The sequence below is a fragment of the Anarhichas minor genome, unplaced genomic scaffold (genome assembly GCF_050575085.1).
Source record: "Anarhichas minor isolate MPS153535 unplaced genomic scaffold, ASM5057508v1 ptg000027l, whole genome shotgun sequence".
Classification (NCBI taxonomy): domain Eukaryota; kingdom Metazoa; phylum Chordata; class Actinopteri; order Perciformes; family Anarhichadidae; genus Anarhichas; species Anarhichas minor.
This window is the reverse complement of record NW_027466473.1, coordinates 7939562-7954649: the sequence shown is the minus strand read 5'-3', so window position 1 is coordinate 7954649 and position 15088 is coordinate 7939562. Positions and strand designations below refer to the sequence as shown.

The 15088-nt window shown below is 42.2% G+C and overlaps 1 protein-coding gene across 1 annotated transcript; it reads left to right on the top strand.

The window, feature by feature from the left end:
- Positions 1-1488: 1488 nt before the first annotated feature.
- Positions 1489-14084, top strand: kif4 (kinesin family member 4). The gene is made up of 31 exons (XM_076102581.1): positions 1489-1711; positions 3788-3927; positions 4095-4209; positions 4459-4649; positions 4773-4862; positions 5052-5218; positions 5313-5407; positions 5560-5679; positions 5818-5993; positions 6196-6257; positions 6839-6971; positions 7176-7234; positions 7418-7523; positions 7618-7719; positions 7883-8041; positions 8417-8520; positions 8659-8803; positions 8929-9039; positions 9164-9247; positions 9484-9585; positions 9702-9857; positions 9980-10077; positions 10308-10437; positions 10558-10728; positions 10821-10940; positions 11055-11132; positions 11447-11548; positions 11848-12015; positions 12321-12446; positions 13066-13182; positions 13312-14084. Exons 2-31 carry the CDS (start codon positions 3805-3807, stop codon positions 13519-13521), a joined length of 3720 nt encoding a protein of 1239 aa, XP_075958696.1. The 5' UTR covers positions 1489-1711; positions 3788-3804; the 3' UTR covers positions 13522-14084.
- Positions 14085-15088: the final 1004 nt, after the last annotated feature.

Here is a 15088-nt window from a genome sequence, read left to right as displayed (position 1 = left end):
CATATACTGTGAAAATGTGATTTCATTGTTTTGTGTGTGTGGGTCCGGCAGCCTCTGTCACAGGAGGGGTGGAGGCTGAGTCAGACATCCGTGTTGGAGAGGATAAGCTCTATCAGTGTTGTTGCAGCTCCCCGTGGTGACAAGGTTGATAAAAGTCATGGATTGCATATATAGGACCCAGCTACAACAGTGCTGTGGTGCTCTGTTACTTCGTACATTCGATAAATCCTCTGACGTGTGGGTAGGACTAAACGTGGACGAAGAATCATTTTATGTGACGCAGCATTGTGGAAATCATCTTTTGGTGGATTTTCTGGAAACAACTAACGCAGCTTATCAGAAGCACACAACTGTAACACGAGTCCATGCTCTAGTCTTCTGGCGGTTTATTGCCTGCTTAATAACTCTCTCTTCCCCGCAGAAACCCTCATCACTTTATCTGGACTCAGATGCTTTCCCCTCTGGCTCTCGGTGTAATGACCTCTCTCTTTTCATCCAGAACAGAGAGTCACTCCCCATTTTCCATCACAGGGCTGAAAACTCATCTCATCAAGAGGGATGTCATGTCACTAACTCAGCTTCCCTTCTGCCGTATTGTCCTCCTCTAAAAGCAATTATTCGAAGCAAAAAATAAATCTCTCCAGAGCTTTTTTATTTCTTAACATAGCATGTATATCGTACACAATCACTGATTCACATGCTGTCTGCTGCAGCGTTGTTTTGATGCTTGTTCTCTCGATTCTCTATCACACCCTTATTTTGAATTGTAATAACGACCATTTGAATTGAGGGTATAGAAAATACTGTCACTGTCAGGTAGCGACAGTGATTCACCTCCTGTCTTCTCTCTGTCTCACGTCATAAAATTGTGTATTGTTGGTGTATTCAGCTTTCAAGTCACCAGAGAGGCTTCAGTGAGGTAGGTTTAACCTTGCAAAACAAAAATCCATCATTTAGTCCACTTGAATAATAGAATGCATTCAAATTATATAAATGGCCTTCGGTTCACGAAATAGTCATTAATCTAATATGTGCTCAGCTCATTTGGACAAGCATTTGAATGCTGAATCATTTAGGACAAGATGATTTGTTTCAACAGTCGGAATTAATCGAACCCTTTTGAGTTTTTGGTCCTCAAAACCTTGATGAATTTTTTACCACCACCTACTTTATATCCAGTTGAGTGAATGCACCAAAAGATCAGGAATCTGCGTGCAGAAAAAAACAGGTTCAATAACGGTGAAGAGTGAAGGAAAATAGGTGACAAATAAATAAATAAATTACAAGCTGAATGTATGTGTCATGTGTGACGTAGAGTAAAATGATCAAGGTGAACGGTTAAGGTAGCAATGTGTTGTTGTTGTTTTTAATCTTTGTTGCGGTATTGTACAAATACTGTGTTTCTTATTTTATCCTGTGGAGGGCAGTGCCGCTGCCGAGTCGCGTCGACTCTGCAACAAAACTACAAGTAGAAGAAGGAGGAGGAGGCGGAGCTGGGTGTTTGAAAGTGGCGGGCAGTAACAACACTCGTCTCAAAGACAGTGGTTACACGGGCAAAGGACAATACTTAATCAAGTTAGCCGAAACCAGCAACATTCAAAATTGGACTTTTTATGAAGAGTGTTTCACATTAACGCTGACCGTCTTCAGCTAGAACCACCGAATGCAGTCTTTGTGACATCTAAACTTTGGCCCTGGAGGAAACGTGAAGGTAACGTGAAGTTAAAGTTGAAGTCATCGTCTTCATGTCCAACGCTAGCTTTCTTTGCTAGGTTGACGTTATTAACGGTAAACTGACTCCAACTTAAACGTTGTTACAAAATGTCAGCTGGGTTGAAGACTTAATTTTGCCCACCGGTAATGTTTTCAATTCAATAAAAATGCACTTTAACCACCGCTAACTAGTTAGCTGGTAGCTTGTTTTGCCTCAACGGTAACGTTTGGTAAGTGCACGTTATAGTTAACTGTTAAGTGGCTTTCGTATCCTTAAAATAGGTCAATTGAGTAAAAGCACACTTCCGTAACAACTCCTGCTTATTACACAGCTCGGGTTTGATCTTGGTCTCTAGGCTCTGATGTGTTACTCAGACAATCATGCTCCATAGATGGAGAAGAATGGACCAACTCATTGGACACCATGACAACAACAACTGTTAATTCACCGAGACACGGGGACACCATTCACCACTGGACAGCGTCCATTACTCCTAATTAAAAAACGTTTCAAACTATAAACACGCTCGTGGTCAGTGACGCACGCAAGCAATTGGTTTATTCCCAGTGTGTTCTTTCCGCAATTATTTTCTAGTGATATTATTTTATTTGGCAATGTTAAGCAATCAAAGTAATGTACATACAGTCAGGGCCATAAGTATTTTGACTGTGACACAATTTTTCTAATTTTTAGTCTTTACACGACTACAGTGGATTTAAAATGAATCAGTCAATATGTGGTTGACGTGGAGACTTTCAGCTTTAATTCAATATATAAAACAAAAATATCACATTAACCGTTTAGGAATTACAGACATTTTTACACAGTCCCCCACATTTTCAGAGGCTCAAAAGTAAATTGGACAAACTAACATAATTGTGAATATAATCATTATTTTTAATACTTGGAGGAAAATCCTTTGCAGTCAATAACTGTCTGATGAAGTTAATCTTGGTTTCATCTTACCAAAGAATATTTTTCCAAAACTGGTCAGGCTTTTTTTTTTTGATGTTTTCTGGCAAAGTGTAATCAGGCCTTCCTTTTCAGTGTTACCAGAGGTTTGCACCTTGTTGTAAACCCTCTGTATTTAGATTCATGAAGGTGTCTCTTGATTGTAGACTTTAACAATGGTACGCCTACCTCCTCCAGAGTGTTCTTGACTTCAGTAGATGTTATGAAGAGGTTTTTCTTCACCAAGGAAAGAATCCCGCGATCATCCACTTTAGATGTCTTCCGTGGTCTTCTGGGCCTTTTGGTGTTGGCTAGCTTGCCAGTGAATTGTTGATTTGGTCAATCTTTTTGGTCCGCATGCTGAGAGTTCCATGGACCAGCTATCAAATGCTAATTTAACTTTTTGAATCCTATTATCTGCATCATTTGTCATGAAATAGTGACAGAACCGACCACACCTGGCCATGAAACCGGTTGTCTGACAATTGTCCAATTACGTTTGAGCCTCTGAAAATGTTGGGGACTGTATACAAATGGCCATAATTCCATCACAGTTCATGTAATATTATTGTTTTATCCATTGAATTAAGGATGAAAGTCTCCACTTCAACAACATATTGACTGATTAGTTTCAAATCCACTGTAGTCGTGTAAAGAGGCAAAATTAGAAAAATTGTGTCACAGTCCAAATACTTACGGCCCTGACTGTATATGCCACACTAATGCATGTGCCACTCACCCTTTCAACCATATACACAATATACAGTATGATTCAATGTAGTGATGTCATGGTTTAATGATTAATGACACAGCAAAAATGGTAATTTTGAACCATATCTGGTTTAGATGTCTTTTGTAGGTCAGTACCAAATATTGTTGTTTTCCTCAAGTATTCAAGCAATACATGTCTATTCTGTTGACATGACGGAAGTCACTGTATCTCAACATCTGCCATTGCAGTCAGTATCAACACTGCTACATTTGAGTGGTGTCACTAATTACAAATACGGGATTTTTCAAAAAAAAAAAAAAGTCCATTCACGATATTTCAATATGTCACATGACTGGACTGATATTGCTTGGTTTCATTATGATAACCCTTTTTGTTTCTTTTATTTTTAGGTATCTAGTTTTTCATCATGACCCATGAGGATGATAAGGTGATCCCAGTGAGGGTCGCCTTGCGATGCCGCCCGTTGGTCCCTAAAGAAACCAACGAGGGCTGTCAGTGCTGTCTGACGTTCGTGCCTGGAGAACCGCAGGTCTGTGCTCAACAGTTTAGGGAAATATCCTTTTTTCAGTGTAATATTTTGTACCACGACTAATATATCCATGTGTATATAATGTGTGTTTTTGTCTTTCTTTAAAGGCCATGGAGCTACACTATGTAGTAAGTGTAACAACAGCTCAATTCTTGTTGTGTTTTCAGGTGATCGTTGGCACAGAGAAGGCGTTCACCTATGATTATGTATTCGATCCCACCACCGAACAAGAAGAGGTCTTCAACACCACCGTGTCCCCCTTGTTGTGTGGGCTTTTCAAAGGTAGCTGTACCTTTCTAACACGATTCATTGCATTCAGGAAGAAAACTCTCTTCTTGTTTTAAACCCAGAAACAGATTGTGCAACATCAAATTCATGGTTTTGCTAAAACACTTGACTGTCCTGACCATTGGCTGCACACAAATGAAAAGCATAATTAGATGAAAGATTTTAGGTAGTTCTAGAGATATTTATTTTTCTCTATTGTCTTTTGAATCATTTTACATTCTCACTAACGTGTCCTGTTCGTAGGCTACCATGCCACAGTTCTTGCATACGGACAGACGGGATCAGGGAAGACCTTCTCCATGGGAGGCACGTACACATCGGCTCAAGAAAGTGATCCTTCAGTCGGAGTTATTCCGCGAGTTATCAGAAGGATCTTTGAGGAAGGGGAGAAGAGGCCCGCCTGTGAATTCAGTCTGGCGGTATCTTACCTGGAGGTCGGTGGAAATGTTGTTTACACTTTTGTTTTCACGCCATTTAGAAATGTATTGTGTTCCATTGGCCTTCAGCAGGTGCTGTTTTATTGTGCAATCAAAGTGATTTCCTTTTTGCGATTGTAGATCTATAATGAAGACATATTGGACTTGCTGTGTGCATCGAAAGATAAATCAGGCCTCAGCATCAGGGAAGACCCTAAAGAAGGGATTAAGGTGAGTGACCGACATGTTTTACAAAGATGAACGCACATAGTGTGGCATCTCTTTGAAGCTCAGAGTAGATGGAAAGATAAACCTCATCCTATTCCTTGGTGACGTATTTCAAGTCAGTGCAGTGCAGCAGTGTACAAACATAATAGTGTGTCTGCTTTTAGTTTTAATTGAAAATATCCTGTTCCCCAGATCGTGGGTTTAACTGAGCGGAAGGTGGTCACCGCCCAGGAGATGGTGGGTTGTCTGGAGGTCGGAAATTCCGTTCGCACCGTGGGCTCCACGGCGATGAACGCTGCCTCCTCGCGCTCGCACGCTATCTTCACCATCACGCTGGAGCAGCGCAGAGGGACAGACAAGTCAGTGTGGCGGCGTCTTCTCACACAATCACTTTGTAATGTGTTCGGTTAAACAGTGGAATCGGTTGAATATTTGTGTAATCTTTTGTTGCAGAGCCGACTCGGTTGTTTCAAAATTGCACCTCGTGGATCTGGCTGGTTCAGAAAGGCAAAAGAAAACCAAAGCAGAGGGAGATCGGTTAAAGGAAGGTAAACTGAATATGTTCTTTTTTTCTCTGAATTCATGATCCTCCCCACGCTATATGGCGTAGTGTGCTATCTCTGGGTTGTCTCTTTTGTATTGTGAAAGTGCCCTCAATTACAGCCTTTCTGTTTCCGATGCTGTTCATTTTCATCTTCAGGCATCAGCATCAATCGGGGCCTTTTGTCTTTGGGTAATGTGATCAGCGCCTTGGGGGACGAAAGCAAGAAAAGCAGCTTTGTACCTTACAGAGACTCCAAGCTCACCCGCCTGCTACAAAGTAAGCTTTGCGTTACGTGTTGAGAAGTTACTCCGTGGTCATTAGTCTCCGATGCCGTCCTCACGTTCAGGATCCTTCAAACACGAGCAAATCGAGGCTGCGTCGCTTGACTTTTATTGTCTAATGGCATGTTTTCAGACTCTTTGGGAGGCAACAGCCACACTTTGATGATCGCGTGCATCAGTCCTGCAGACTCAAACATGGAGGAGACCATCAACACGCTGCGATACGCTGACCGAGCTCGCAAGATTAAAAACAAGCCTGTCGTCAACGTTGACCCGAGAGCTGCAGAGATGAACCGCTTGAAACAACAGGTAGAGACATTTGTGGGGCGCGTGTGATGATGCTGCAAGTTAAATGCAGTTCAGTTGCTTGTTTACAAGTTCAACATCTTTGTTGAAGATCGATTGGACAGAAAGTGGTGCCGATAATAAATTAATAAATGATACACACCTTACTACTTCCATTTCAAACGTAATAAATGTCCGAATTGTCTTGATTCATACACTCGTTTAGGTTCAGGAGCTGCAGGTGATGCTGCTTCATGCCCGTGGAGGAGTCGCTCCGGTGCTCTCTGGGTAAGACATCACATTCTTCCAATAAATGAATGTCCCATCAGGATGTGGGATGAATGCACCCACAACAAAGCCCAGTCTGGGGCGGGCTGACGAAAGGCCTGTCTAAGGAGCTGGAGAGGGAATAAGAACAATGCTGCAGGATCATTGGCATTCTGTCTTCTTCACTGAGTGAAAGGTGTGATGAGGCCGCCCTGTTTACCCTCTCATCGAGACGGTTCACCCCCCCGCCCCGCACGATTTTCTACCTGAAGCCTCAACACCCACTCGTAGTCACATGGAAATTGTAGTGCCCACAGGCAGCATCAAAAGACTTCTACTTTCTTTTATTTAATTGTTTTATAAATGACTTATTTTGCACCTTTTATTCCTCATGCTCTTAATTGTCTTGAATTGTTTTAAATGGTCTAAAATGACCAAATATTTAGGGTGTAGAATGCTGATTTCCATGTATGTTTGACACATTTCAGGATTCACCGTTTAACAACTCTCTTTTTTCACGCTGCTGTGTATCCTGGCTAGTCGAAGCTTTTAATAAATGAAAGTGATGACAAAAGGCCATAACACTCTGCGTTCTGTCACAGGCCAGAGTCAACGGCGAAGGTGACGAAGCTGTTGGAAAGGAATCGCGCTCTGCAGGGTGAGAACAATAAGCTGAGCAGGGAGCTGAGTGAGGCAGCGGGACAGACTGCCCTCATGTTCGAGAAGATAATTATGGTGAGCAAGACCGCGACAGCATCCGCTAATCCTTCCTGCAAAGTCATTGGAAAAACTGGAAAGCCAAGACAAAAAAAAACAAATTAACTTGTAAAAAACAAAAAAGGGGAGGGGGGGGGGGGAATTATGTTGTCGACACATTTTTGATGTTGTTTCACTGTTTTGCGTTGTCCTCCATCACGTTGTGTTTGCTTCATTTTACAGACGGAGCATGCAAATGAGAAACTACAGAGCAGAATGGAGCAGCTGAGCGACCATGCAGCGTGAGTTTGTGAAGCCGTGAGAGCTTCAGGACGAGTCTAACGGCTTATTCCCGTTAAATGTTGTGTTTTGTTTTTAATGGCAGTCCGTTTTGTTCATGATTGCAGCTATTGTTTTTTTTTTTTTTGTTGACCGATCCCACGATGATCGTATTGAGCCAGACTCTTTATGAACCGTTATTTCAGATGTACGGTGGATCTGGAGAAAGTGTTGGAGACGCTGGAGGACCAGGAGTTGAAGGAGAACATCGAGGTGATGAAGAACCTGCAAGACATCGTGTTGGAGCTCAAGGTACAGAAGTCATCTCCCGTTATACATCCAGCAGCTTTGATTGAATGTTCATAATGCGGAATATTATGGTTTACTGTTTGTTGTTCTTCCTAAGAATGAGAGTGAAGGCATCGCCGCCTCCATCGACGCCATGGCTGCAGGAGAGGACGGACGCGAGGTGTCCGGGAACGGCAGTAAAAATGACGAATCCTCATCAGTACGTCGACACTTTTGTTCGTTGATGTTCACGTTAGATGTTGATTAGTATCAAATATACTTTACAAAATGAAGAATTCTGAAAAAAAGTTTGATCGAAGAATGAAGTCTTTCTGAGACCGATGTAAATTAAGATGTTCCCCACCTCTAACACGTTTAAACAGGATGCCCCAGAGGGCTTCACGACCCATCATGCACTGCGACAGGCTCAGCTCTCCAAGGAGCTGATCGAGCTGAACAAAGTGCTGAGCTTGAAGGAGGCTTTCGTGAAGAAAATGTGCCAGAATGACACCCAGCTGGAGCCGATGCAATCGGAGCACCAGGTAGGCACTCTGGCAATAATCTCAAAATCATTTAGAGTTCAGTTGTTTCATTAAGTTCCCATCCAACGGAAGCTAGAGCATCCTTGGCTTCGGTGACGTGATGTTTTTCTGAATGAAACTGAACACGAGTGCAGGGTTTGGGTGGGAGAGGATTTAAATCTAAACCTACGTGAACGTAAGATTAAATGTTGCAAAATAAATTTTTGATCATCATTCATCTATTAGTAAGAATAAGCGGTGTGGTGCGACAGCTATGGGACGCGGTTCCCATGAGAGTTTTAATGTGTTTCATGATTTTAAAGCACAGTCTTTCTGTTTTGATTATACTAACAATGAGCCATATGTTTTTAATCTTCTTGACATTCTGTCCCACAGAAAAATGTACACACTCTACAGTCCGCAGTGGATTCTCTGCAGAAGGAGAAGGAAGATCTGGTTTTGGCGCTTCAGTCTGCAAAGAAGGACACGAACCAGGCAAAGTATGAAAACTTGTGCCTGGAGCTTCATAATTTGACAAAAAGTATTAGTGATTTGTTTTTGACACAAAAGTAAAGTAACCTCCTAAGCCTTCCCTGTTTACTTCCTGCTTCGTCTTGACACACACCACCTTGTTTCAGGCTCAGTGAGCAGCGCAGGAAGAGACTGCAGGAGCTCGAGGGCCAGCTGGGGGACATGAAGAAGAAGCTTCTCGAGCAGTCCAAAATGCTGAAGCTCAAAGAGTCCTCCGTTAAGAAAGTTGGCAACCTGATGCATGAGATACAGGTGAGCAGGGTTTTACTTTACATGTAGTTCCTTTAAAGGTGAAGGCTGCATTGTGTGTTAAGTGTAAACGTGCACTACTACCATTTAGGATGCATGTTTTTCTAATATCTCCATGGATCTCACAGTCCATGAAGACCCAGCGTACACAGCTGATGAGGCAGATGAGGGAGGACTCGGAGAAATTCCGAAACTGGAAGAGCCTGAAGGACAGGGAGGTGCTGCAGCTGAAGGAGAAGGTAATGGGGAGTTCCTCACTGCAGGACATCAACATCTTATTCATAGAATTATTAAATCTTGCTGCTGAATGGTTTATCACTTGGTTCCATAAACATCTCTGTTAATTGTTTATCTGTTTGACAGGATCGTAAACGGCAGTACGAGTTGCTTAAACTTGAGAGGGATTTCCAGAAACAAGCCAATGTTTTGCGACGTAAAACTGAGGAGGTGAGGCCTCTCGGTCTGTTTCATTTCATTCACACCATCTACAAATAAACATGCTGGATTTAATGTTTCCAACATCTGTAAAGTAGCAACTATTACCACGACCAGTAACCTGGTTGCAAACCTCTGAGTCACTATTAAGCTAATCTCAGACTCTTAGAATTAAATGGAACTGGAAATAGTTTAAAGCAGCTTATTGCAAGTTTGTCTCTCTCCCCCCCCCCCCCCCCCCCCCACAGGCTGCAGCTGCAAACAAGCGGTTAAAAGATGCGCTACAGAAGAGAAGTGAGGCAGCAGATAAACGCAACAGAGGAACAGAGGGATCTGCTGCAAGACTTAAGGTAGTAAAACTTGTTGTCCTTAAGAAATCTATATCTATATCTATATCTCAAAGGGATCCAGATTAGACAATAAGAATGTTGCCGCCCTAACTCTGTTGTTGCCTTCATGTGATCAGACATGGCTTATCAATGAGTTGGAGGTGATGGTCAGCACAGAGGAGGCCCGGCGCCACCTCAACGATCTGCTGGATGACCGGAAGGTCTTGGCTCAGGAGATCAACCACCTCAAACAGCAGATAGAGGCAGGGGACCGACCAGCTGCCAAAATCAGGGTGAGTTGTAAAGTCTATACTGTTGATTTAAAGAAGAAAAAAGAATAAGTGAGACATCCAGTGCGTCAGCGAAGTAGAAACAAAGAGTCGATCCTTTTCTTCGTGGTGTCCTTTCCGTGCAGCGTCGGACGCTGATCATCTCTGAGCTGGAGACTCGAGGAGCGCTGGAAACACCTCTGACCAAACAGGTGGAGAACCTGGAGACGGAGATGGCCCTCAGGTGAGTCCGGCGGAGCGACGCGGTCACCGCATTAAACTGCTTTTTTAAAAATCTGTTGCGCATTCATCGTACTCTGCTTCCCAATAGGTTGAGCTACACACCCTTAAATGCGCTCACACACATTTTTAGCAGTTTGTTTTGCAAAGAAGTCTCTTCAGAAAACACGGAAGTGATTTTGAACCCTGTTGCAGGAATTGTTAAGATGTGAAGAGTGATTTGTGTCTTCACAGGAATGCCCAGATCGCTGACCTTCAGCAGAAAGTCCTCGTCGCTGACGGCGAGGGCCGTTTGAAACAGCGCCTCGATAGCATCACCAGCATAGTCGACGCCAAGTACTCCCTTAAGGTCCTCATGTCTGAGGTGAGCAGATGCTCGTACATTTTGATCTCACACCCGTGTGTTGAATTAGTGAAAGTACGTTCGTTTGTTGCCTTTCGTGTTTCCAAAAAAAAAAGAATTTCCCCTTTTTTTTTTATTTAGCTGGTGTCTGCAAAAACAGCAGGTGGCAAGCTGGAGAGCGAGCTCAAACAGGAGATGGGGAATTCACAAGATTTAAGGAAGATGATGGCTGATGAGAGACACGTGATGTCCACCATGGACATGGAGCACCAGCAGCAGTTGGTGGAACTAGAGCAGCGGCATCAGGAGAAGGTGCTCATAGCTTTTACTCGCATACCAGTTTGCTTGTATACTTGTGAAATGTTCTGTTCTATATACTTTTTTTTATTTTTTGCTATTTCCAGGTCCATTACCTCCTTAATCAGCTCCAGAGCAAGCCCATATGTGAAGAGCCAGCTGAGACGAAGCAGACTGATGAGGAGAGTGCAAAGGAGAAGGAACTTCTCCAGCGCCTCAAAGTTCAGGTTTGTCTCCACCGGCTGAAAAGTGTTTCATCAACAAGTTGACTTTGCACTTTCCCTTCGTTGTGTAGGAGAAGCAAAAAGGTAATCGTGCGGTTATTTGTGACATCGTTTTAGGAAGAAGAGCTTGAAAAGCTACAAGAATTAAGTGAGCGGAACCAGACACTGGTGGAGCAGAATGAGACGTACAAGGAGGTAAGCTTTATCATTAAACTATTGGTTTAATGTAAAGTTAACTTATACAGGATGAACACCATACACTCTCATACCACACTGATGGGAGGAGGGGCTTAAGGTCAATGATCAGACGACACATCATTTGTGACTGAATGATTTAACATGGCTGCAGGCAAGAAACGCTTCCCATGGAGCTGCACACATTTGTAACAATGTGCCTCGTTTTCAGTGCTGCATTTATCTTTACTTAAGCAGTGTGTGTGTGTGTGTGTGTGATATTTGTGTGTGTGTGTGATATTGGCTCAAACCCAACCATGTTTTTTCTTCCACAGAAACTCTCATCGCTCTGCCTGGCAAGTGGAAAGAAAGTCCTCGCGCCCGCGACCAACAATGAAAAGAACCCGGAGGACTCGTTTGAGTACGTTCCTCCGAAGGTAATCGCAGATATTCTACCTTCCTCTTCGTCGTTGTTGTTGTTTTCATACACGGGTACTTCACTTCTTAAAAGTAAGTTGGCTACTGTAGGTTGTTCCCCATAGTCATCGAATATGATTTAGTCAGGACCAACGTTTAACTGAAAGAGAGCTTTTCACCAATAGTGAATTATTCTGTGAACAATATCTTTTTATTTTTGAGAAGTAAATGTAAAATTCTCTGATTGAGAACTTGAGGGATATTCATTTTGAAGTCCACGTGTGTTGATTTTTCTTTCTTTGTGTTTTCCACAAACCAGCCTAAAGGGAAGCGCTTCACCACCGCTAAAGCGCCGCAGAACACGACCATCAGCATCGAGGAGCTGATGTCTCCCAGCGAGGACGAGAGTGGGGGGGAACAGGACGAGTGGCGCCCCGAGAAACCGGAGAAGGGACGCAGAACCTCAAAGAAACCGAAGGCAACCGGGGTAAGACCGAGATTAGGATCGGGGGTCATCTTCAAACGGGCTGTTTGTGTATGAAACCTGTGAGCTCGTCGGTCCACGGCGCTTACTGAAGGCTCATGAAGGGCGACAACAAAGGATGTCCAGGATATTAAATCAGCCTGCTAATTAATGAAACACGTCACCTGACTCAAAGTGCACTAGATAAGAGTTATTTAAAAAAGCACACATTTCCTCCGGTGCCGAGCTGTAAACGTCTTTTTTTTTTAGGATCGGGATAGTTCGGTTACTCATGATGCAAAGAAACGTCACGACTTCTCTTCCTTTAGTGTGCGTGTAAAGGTCGCTGTGGCAACAAGCAGTGCAGGTGCCGCAAAGGAAAGCTGACGTGCGGAGAGAACTGCCAGTGTGATCACGAGAAATGTCGAAATATGGACAACCAGGTGCTTGCTGGGGTAAGTCATCTCATGATTTCCACTCGTCTCATCTACCGATAACTTGCACTGTGTTTGTGTGATGCAGGTATATCTTGAAAATATAAAGTTTTACAAATCAGTAATTGCAAAAATTGTAATTTTCTGTTGTCGTGTTTGTATATCAGCGTGTGACATCTTGACATGTCGTGGTAGGAAAAACACAGGTGAAGATTGTCAGGACGTGTTTTATCTACGCTGAACTTTACGGCTAATGTTAATATAATAACTGCTCTACAGTACACGCTCATCAGAATGTAATAGATGAGAATAACCCTCCAAACCAAAGTTATTATTGGACTATTAGTAATTACTCGTATTTCTTTCATCACCAATATAGAATAGAAATATTAGATATGTTGCAGTCATTAGAAATTAATTAAATTAATGATTAATAAATAATAACTTGGTACTAGTTCAACAGATTAATACGTAATTTGGCATTTATTACAATCGTGCTTCTTCTTTCTAGTCGGATGTAACTTTCATTGACAAAGAATACCCTGATTTGCTTTGGTGAAGATGCTAAAGAGGCTTTTATGAAAATATAATAAAGACCCATAAGCAACGTTCAAATGTCTTAACTTTTTACTCATTTCAGGATGCAAGTCAGACAGAAATCGTCTCCAAAGACTCGATGTCTCTTCAAGATCCCATATCCGACAGCCCGGACAACGCCACGTTCTTTCAGCCGCCGTCTTGTACGCCCACTAAGAAGGTGAGCGGGCTCCTCCTGAAGGATCTGACCAGTTAGTGATCATTTCTCTGTAGTTCTCGATCTTTCACCACCTTTTTAAAGGATGTGAAGCAGAGCAGACTAACGGTTTGCTAACCTGCACTGTTTCAGGTGCTGAAAGATATCGGAGACATGGGGCATGCCACCGCTGACCTGAAGTTGGTCAGGAAACCGTCCTTTCCAGAGGAAGAGGAGGAGGAAGAGGATGACTATGGGAAAGACCGGACTACCGTCAGCTTCCTCAAGAAGAAGAAACGGCTCCTGACCAGTTTTCAGAACAGTTTTTTCTCCGGATGCACTCCAATCAGAGAGGAGTCTTAATCGGGACAGAGCGGGGTCCCGTGCTCTGCCGTAGATGTCCGTGTTTGAATGTTTTGTGTATATGTGACTGAACTGTCTTGTACTGTAACATGAGAGTAGCTGTTGATTCTAAGACACTTTGTTTTCGGTAACTAACGGACTGTGAACAGCATCGAATCTTTTACTGGAATTCACAATGAGATGATCAAGAAGCCTGTACATATTTTAGTTTAACGCGTTAGATATGATATTTCTTATATAGTAAGACTAAATTTACTTTGCTTGTTTGTCAAATCAGTCGTCCACCAATTTATCCGAGTACTATTCAACACATCAATTCAACACCGCGTCCTTTTTAGGTTTTTTTTCCCGGTGCTTTTACTATCTGAGCTGAATAAAGTCTTACAGTCAAATCTTGCTTTTAAAGAACAAACTGTTTTTCTTTTTGTCTGAATGTGTACTAATGTTTAATATCTGTGTCGTAAGTTGATGGAAAATAATTTATATAATTCTTTAGTCGGTAATGGTTAATGTTTTACATTGCTGTCTCTTTAGTGGAAAGTGGAAAATATTCAATTAAAGAAAATAAAATCTTAAACTAAAGCGCTGCATTATTATTATTACACTAATCTCAAATTGTACTGATGAGTTTTGAAACTTAATGCACATTTCTTTCCCACAGATCCCCAAATGCTAAAACGAACAAAATAAACGGAAAAATAGCCGAATCACGTTATGTTTTTTTGTATGAGGCTGTTTTCCTTGTTTTGCTGCTTATTTACTCCATTTTATTTTTCTTATCCATTTCTGCAAGGGCTGAAGAGCCTGAGGAGTTTGATCTTGTGACCAAATTCAGTGCACTGATTCGCTTTTCTGTTTCATATTATACGTCTGTAGCAAACGCTTCACAATCTACTTCAAATGCTTTCTGGGAGATTTCCTTCAGGCAACAAATACACAAGTATTTCCTGATGCATGATCAGTAGTCCAACATTTTTTGGAGCGCCCCTTTATAAGGGTTTCACGTTTTTATAATTGGATAAATAAAATGGTGCAATTAATATTTTAAAAACTGTACAGTTGAGTTGTCTCTGTACATAATTATGTTTCTAAACAACTTAAATTGGGAAACCAATTGTCTTTTTATCGAGCAAAACTTCCAAACATTTAATGGTTCCAGCTTTCAGGATTTTGGACATTTGCTGTGTGAATTTCACACCAGAGCCTTAATTACCATTAAAAAATAGTTTATTAAAGAATTATGACCAAGATTTAGTGATAATAAACTTACCGTGTCTGACACAAACTGCCTCCACTGCTGGTGGAGCTTCTCATTCGTCACAAACAACCTCAAGAACAACACCTTGGTGTTATCAAATCACAGTTGCACACTGTGAAAGCAGCAGCTGGTAATAAGAGACTGATCTGATGGCTTCTGCTGGGAGAGTGTGCTGTACAAAACAGGTGGCCGTTGCAACAACAACAGAAAAAGAAGCTCTACATGAGCACACTACTGAATACTGGTAGCAGCTGTGACTTGACATGTCTGACTTTCAGCTCTCCCCAGCCTCTACATGATGTAGGGACA

Excerpts from the sequence above, each read along its gene's own strand:
- kif4 (XM_076102581.1), top strand. The coding sequence starts at position 3,805 with ATGACCCATGAGGATGATAAGGTGATCCCAGTGAGGGTCGCCTTGCGA. Across the intron at positions 10,438-10,557 it reads TTAAGGTCCTCATGTCTGAG|CTGGTGTCTGCAAAAACAGC; the intron begins GTGAGCAGATGC and ends TTTTTTATTTAG. Across the intron at positions 10,941-11,054 it reads TCCAGCGCCTCAAAGTTCAG|GAAGAAGAGCTTGAAAAGCT; the intron begins GTTTGTCTCCAC and ends ACATCGTTTTAG.